Below are 7,003 nucleotides of genomic sequence, written 5' to 3' on the forward strand. Positions count from 1 at the left end.
GTGGACGGACCATTCATTGTGTGTGTCCATTCATCTCTCGATGATGGGTATTCGGGATGTTTCCACTTTTTGGCAATTATGAAGAATGCTGCTGTGAACATTCACGTACAAGTGTTTGTCTGGACATCTATTTTCATTTTTCCAAACATGCAGTAACTCTATGTCTAACCTTTTGAGGAACTTCCAGACTATTTTCAGCGCAGCTGCACCGTTTCACATTCCCATCAGCAACGAATAATTCCAATTTCTGCACGTCCTCTCCGACGCTCGACGTTACGTGTTTTTGATCCTAGCCATCATGGTGGGTACGAAGCGCCATCTTGCTGTGGTTGCCATTTGCGTTTCCCTGATGGCTAGTTCTGCTGAGCGTCTTTTCAGGAGCTCGTTGCTCATCTGGGCATCTCCTTTGGAGAAACGTCTATTCAGACTTGTATCCTCTTTTTAAATTGGGATCATTATTACAAGTTTTTCACATATTCTAGACAGATGTCCTCTACCAGATTATCTGACGTGCAAATGTTTTCTCCAATTATGTGGGTTGTCTTTTCATTTTCTCCATGATGGTCTTTGAAGCACAAAAAGCTCTCGCTCTGATGACGTGTAATTTCTCTGCATCGTGTATGTTCTCGTGCGTATTTTTTGGTGGACTAGTGCTGTCGTTTCTCTTGGCTACGTATCCGGAACTGGAATTCCTGGGTCCTGGGGCAAGTGTATGCTGGTTTTAATAGTTGACGCCAAACAGTTTTCCAAAGTGTTGTAAGAATTTACAGTCCCAGCAACGTGGGTGTTCCAACGTTATCTGTTCTCCCCACTTGGTTTTATCAACAATGTTTGTTCAATGAACGCACGTGCATAAAGTGACTGCTAAGGTGCCCCTGTGGCGGACGAGGAAGCTGGGTCTCAGGCAGGGAGGAGGCTTGCCCTGGCCTCTCAGGTCGGTGGCAGAGCACGAGCCATCTGGCTCAGAATCAGAGAAACGCCTTCTGCTTCTGCTGCTGAAGGGCAGGGTCCCAAGGCTACGCTTGGTGCCAGGGTGAGCAACTGGGCACCGCCAGCCCCAGAGACACCAGGCAGCCTGCCTCAGGCCCCTGGTGGCTGGGGAGGAGGGCCCAGCAACGGACACGTCATCTTGCATCACCTGTGGTCCTGGTAACCACAGGCACCAGGTGTGCAGGGAGGGTGTGGAAAGGCTGGCAACTCCTGTCAAGACGGTGGCGTAAGCTGAGCCACCAAGGGAGGTGACTAAGGAGCCTGGAGGGCCCTGCTAGTCCCCACTGCACTAGGAACTCGACCCGAAAGCACGACCCTGGGCCTCGCTTTCCCCAACCGTAATGTGGGACTCTGATGGTCCCTGCGGGCCCAGACTCATGGGGAGAAGGGTGGGCAAAGGCCTTAATGGTGGTGCCATCGACGAAGGCAGCGGGCGTACTTACCGGGCATTTACTACGAGCCTTGTCTGTGGTGCCTCATAAAAATCAGAGGTTGAGAGCTCCTCCAAATCACAATCACCAAGGCGGCAGAACGGAATTGGAACCCACTTGTATTTCTACCTGGGAGTCCCACCTTCCACATCCCCCCAGAGCGGGGCTCGGATTGGGCCACTAAGTAACCGGCCAATACCTGTACTGGCCAGGGCTCTGGGCCACCTGACAGGCTGCTCCCTCAAACTACGGCTGGCCACTTTGGTGAGGGAGCCGATCCTTGTCCAGGAACCAGGGTCACGTGACAGAGTCACCTAACAATAGGGCCACGGGGCGCGGGCGGTGCCTGGGGCTCTTTCCCCAAAAGACTGCCATGGGTTTGGCGGGTGTTTGGATTTCTTGGTGGAAATGCTACCTAAAATACAAGACTGCCCAGTTAAATCCGAATTTCAGATAAATGGTGAATTTTGTTTAGCATAGGTACCGCCCCTCAATATTTGGGACCTACTTACACTAAAAGAAATTGTTTACCTGAAATTCAAACTCTAACTGGGAATCTGGCGTATTCATTTGCTAAATCTGGCGACCCCAGTCTGAGGACCCGCCACTGCAGACAGGTCACAGGGAGGAAAAGCGCAAAGGGCAGGAGAACTAACGAGATTTGTCCCTGCACGGGGACTAAATCCATGGGGACTAAATCGTGCAAATTTGGGTCTGGCCCTACCTGCTCCCGCCCTCCCCCAGACCCTGCCGTCTTCCCACCCATGAGGAGGACAGTCAAAACGCGTCTCATTTCTCTCTTTCCTGATTCTCACGACATCCACCAGGAGTTCGTCAGACAAAATGAGCCCGTTTTCCGAACGCAAAAATACTGGCTTGTTCAACATCGCACGGGAAAACTGAGTCCAGAGACCTGGGATCCGCAGCAGCTACTTCCAGCTTCTCCCTCTGGGTTTGAGAAACAGCTCCCTCCCCACCTTCCCCCCCCCACTGGTAATGCTTACCTAACGGACCCGAAGGGACACGACTGTGGTCCCAGGAAGTTGGGTTTATGAACTCGCTGTAGCAAGGGAGACCAAGCAATGGAGGAAATTGAGGCGTCTCACCAAAAAGTAAAATGAGACAGAGATTATAGGACTGGGAGGTAGAGTTTAGGTAATAATTGCACGAAACATAGTTTGATGGGTTCAAAGGTAGGCAGAGCCGCGAGTGGACAGGCTGGCATCAAGCTGGGGCTGAGACACCGGCGCACGCTTCTGCCTCCCCAGAAACCGCCAAGTGGAGCGCTGTTCTGGACGCTCTCTATTTGAAGTTCCGCACCTGGGCTGGGAATTCAGGCTGCTTCTCTGGGTCAGTGACCTACAGGCTCCAGACCCTCCAGGCGAGAGAGCAAGATGGTGCCTTCTCACCATGTGACAGGCCTGAGAACAGCAAAGATTCCGGGTCTATGATTTTAGAGACCAACGTGTCCTTAATACGTGCCAGCATCTTTAACGTTACCCAACAGCAGCCATTTGTGCAGATGCGCATCACATGTCCCTGTCCCATGATGTGGAACACTTACCAGTCCACGACACCCAGCGTCTGGGCTTGGTTTCTAACCATTCTCTGACAAAAGGCACCAGAGCTCCGTGGAGAAATGGCCGATTCTAGTCCCGGGCAGGAGGTGTGCCTGGAGCCTGGGGAGGCCTGTAGCACCCGGCGGTAAGTGCTGAGAGATCCACAATGACGAGAATGTGTCACAGGGACAGAGAAAGCAACTAAAAGAGCTCTCATGCCCAAGGCTGGAACGACATCTGCGACAAGATGAAGCAGTATCGGATTATAACCCAAAAGATAACCAAAATGTCCGTGACGCTGTATTGCTACAAACAAATGATTAATAAATGGGAGAACAGACAGATCTCCCAGGCAGAAACGGTCACAATAATTTACATGAGTCCTCGGCCGTCAAGAAGGAGCATGACTTCTACCCCCTAGGTGTGGGCCGGGCAGTGACTTCCTTCTGAAGAGAACAGGATGAAGGAGGGGGAGTTTACAGTGGAGATGCCCACAGCCCACCCACTAAAAGACCCCAGAAACGTGAGTGCCCCCTGGGCCCAGTCTAAATCGCTGACTTACAGAACAAGGAGCCAGTTGAACGACGGTTGTTTCAACCGCAGGGTCAGAGGAGCAGGAATATGTGCGCTGATGAGCCTACCTCGCGAACGCACATGGCAAGGGGTGTGGACAAGCACAGTCCTACGGCAGGGACTGGCATGGCCGGGGCTGGCGACGGCCCCCACTTCCAGCACCCAGCGCCGTACCGCGTCCTTGGGGGTCAGGAAAGGCCTACTTAGGTACAAGTGTGTCTTCTGTACATACAGACGCACACCTACATCCAACTGAGAGCTGCTTCCACACCCCCGGCTACACCCCGCTTTTCCTTCATTACAGTGTTCATCTTTCCCCACGGGGATACCTTCCCAGAGTTACGTCTGCCAGATGACCTTAAACTTGGCATAGATTTGTAACTCTCCCTCCCTGCTGAGGCATCCGTGCCTCCAGTCCTGCCAAGAATGAGCTCGCCGACCCCAGGACAAAGCAAAGGAGGCAACGGGAATACAGCAAGAGGACTTGTAGCGTTCTAGAATTCTGCAGTCGAAGCCCGCCCTTGTCTGCAGAGCCAGTCAGTGGGACTCTACGTGCTACCGTCATTTCTTTAAATCATGGCAAAATATGTATAAGTTTTCCATTTTCACCATTATGATTCAGCGGCATTAAGCACATGTCGTGCAGCCATCCCCCCCAAACCCCCCCCACATCACCAGGATTTTCTCATCATCCCAAACTGACAGTCCCCATTGAACACTAACTCCCCACCCCCACCACTCTGCGTGCTGTCTCTGTGGGTCTGACTCCTCTAGGGACCTCGTGTGAGTAGTTTCATACAGTACCTAGTTTATTTCTTACTTCACTGAGCATCATGTCACACGGCAAGGTCCATCCACACTGTAGCAGGTGTCAGAACGTCCTTCCTTTTTGAGGCTGAAGAGTATCACATTGTCTCGAGGGACCACTTGTGTCAATCTATTCGTCTGTTGATGGAATCTGCGGGTTTCTGCCTTTTGAGCATTGCGAGTGATTCTTCTGTAAATACTCGTGTACAAGTATGTGAATCCGTTTTCGGTTCTTTTGGATAGACACCTAGGAGTGGAATCAGCAGGTCACAGGATAACTATTTACCCTTTCGAGGAACCACCAGACTGTTCTCCAGAGTAGCTGAGGGATGACATACATACAAAAGGACGCCAGTGCACTAATTTCAAGTGACTAGCTTAATAAATTGTATCTGTCTCGCTGCAAGTTGCTGCCACTCAGACCACAATTCAGAACGTACCCAGCCCCTCCCAGGAGTCCCATAAGCCCCTTCCCAGTCGGCACCCCCTGGAGATGACCTCTGACTTTAAGGCCATTTATTAGTTTTTCCTGGTGTTGGATGTCGTGCTCGTGGAGTTATAAAGGAAGTCTTCTTGGTTGTTTGACTGCCTTCACCCAACCACTCTGAGAGTCATGCAAGCTGGTGCGTGTGGCAGCAGGCTCCTCCTTTTCCAGGCTGCGTAGTGTCCCTTTGTGTGACTTGCTATGACTGTACCACAGTTTATTCACCCATTCTCCTCTGGAAGGGCATGAAAATCGTTTCCAGTTGCCGACTACCGTGAATAAAGCCGCTGTGAACATTCTAGTGCCACGTCTTTCGGTGGGGACGTGGACACTTATTTCCTTGGGCGTACCCTCACGAGGGAACTGCTCAGATTTGCATTTCCACCGGCAACACACGGGGGTTCCAGTGGCTCCTCAGGCTGACCGACACTCGACGTGGTCGGCCTCTTTAATTTTGGCTCTTTAGGGGAGGGGACTGTCCACCACGCTTTAAAAGATAACATCGTCAGTTCCCAGTCCTTCGATGGCATGGGCCCCGATGGGATCTGATGAGAATGGCATTTTATCTATTTGGGTCTTCCTCTCCAAACCCAGTAATCCCAGACGAAGCATTAAGAAAAATACCAGAAAAACGAAGACCACGTAAACAGATCGAGGGACAAAATAGCCGACCCAGGAAAGTTTGAGAAACTGTCACAGCTCAGAAGAGAACCGGACGTAAAAAGGATGTTTGGAATAAACTAATAATATTCAAATGAGGTCCGGACTTCAGTTAATAATCACGACTGGAGATTGGTTCCTTAGTTGCAACAAATGTATCACAGTAAAACAGTTACAAATCAGTGGAACTGGGCACAGGCAAAGAACACGCTGTTCAAGCTTTGCTACTTTTTGGTAAAGCTCAATAAACAAAGGTAACAGCGTATTTCTGTCACTTGAACTTGCTGGGGCTTCTTTTCATCTTACGAGCAGATAACAAAGGACTGCTGCCTGCCCCACGCCTGGGTTGTGAGCAGGAGCTTTGGAGACCAAGGCATTGCGGGGAGGGGGACACCTGTGGGGTATCTGGATCCACAGGAAGGATGAGCCAGGTCGGTTAGGGACCGACTCCGAAGCGCCCAGGGTCCTGACCTTTTCTCTTGGACATGAGCACTCCTAGAGCCCGACAGCCAGCACCTGCATCTCGTGCCTGAGGACACGCCTGGAACCGTGCAGGCCAGAAGTGGCTGGGAACTCAAACGTACACCCAGCCTTCCACCAACAACCGAAAGGAGTTGGTGTAGAAGTGCCCCAGCTCTGTCACCCCTCGGCGGGCTCATTTCAAGGTACTCTGATGGTAAAGCTCCAGCGGCACCCAGTGGCAGCTGGCGTGAGAATCAGCCTTTCCGCAGCCTTCTCTTACCTGTCTCGCCGCCGCCATGCGGTGCTGTAGTCTGCATCGCTCAGATCAGCAACCTGTACGCAAGTCCTCGTTCTTGGCGTCGCTGGGGAACTCAATCCACAATAGAGGCCGTGACAGTGACAAGATAAAATCTCTGGGAAGAGGTACGGGAAGAAGTAGAGGCCACCACAACTGGGCCCCAGCCCCCGAGTCCCAGCTCGGCACCGCATCTGTCATTTCCAACCCAAACCTTGTCTCAGGCCCGCCCCGCTGCCCCAGTCCAGGTCATCTCAGGCTGCAGAGTGACCGGGAGAGTTCCCGCCCTCACAGGACTCTGCAGGAACCAACAGGTCAGAAGAACATTAGTGTAGGGTCCCCCCCTCAGCACTGGGGTCAGTGAGGCCAGACCTTCTCTGTGGGGGGGCCCATCCTGGGCACTGTGGGGGCTGAGCAGCCTCCCTGACCTCACCGACTCATGCCAGAAGTACCCATAGTCATGACAACCACAGATGTCTCCAGACATGGCCTGGCATCCCCTGGGGAGCGGGGTCACCTGGGAAGCCACCAGCAGGGCCCTGGGCGGTCAGCCCCTTTTGCGACCGTGCCCCTCCTCCCACCCCTCTCCTGCTGCAGAAGTCCCTGTGACATCTCCCCGAACAATAACTGCATCCTATTGGTTACTTGTCTGCTCCAGCCCTAGCACAGGAGGGCCTGTCAGGCAGGGATCCTCCCCCGCTCTCTCTGCTCTTATGTCCCCAGGACCCGGAGGAATGTCCGC

General features: G+C 52.6%; 1 protein-coding gene across 8 annotated transcripts in view; it reads right to left on the reverse strand.

Moving 5' to 3' along the window:
• The window catches only part of LOC105300416, a 10,544-nt gene that overhangs the window by 1,415 nt on the left and 2,126 nt on the right, over window positions 1–7,003 (reverse strand). For 2 of the 8 annotated variants that reach the window (XR_002783399.1, XR_002783398.1), the window contains exons 2-4: window positions 6,247–6,379; window positions 4,358–4,607; window positions 2,458–3,217 (exon numbers count right to left, since the gene is read on the reverse strand). Coding sequence is in view for 3 of the 8 variants with exons in the window: in XM_023538098.1 (XP_023393866.1) it covers window positions 836–1,200; window positions 2,426–2,481; window positions 2,986–3,217; window positions 4,358–4,388 (684 nt within the window). In the remaining 5 variants the exon portion in view is untranslated. The other 6 variants (XR_002783401.1, XM_023538098.1, XR_002783400.1 and 3 more) reach the window with 6 other exon arrangements.

Source organism: Pteropus vampyrus, unplaced genomic scaffold (assembly GCF_000151845.1).
Source record: "Pteropus vampyrus isolate Shadow unplaced genomic scaffold, Pvam_2.0 Scaffold212, whole genome shotgun sequence".
Classification (NCBI taxonomy): Eukaryota; Metazoa; Chordata; class Mammalia; order Chiroptera; family Pteropodidae; genus Pteropus; species Pteropus vampyrus.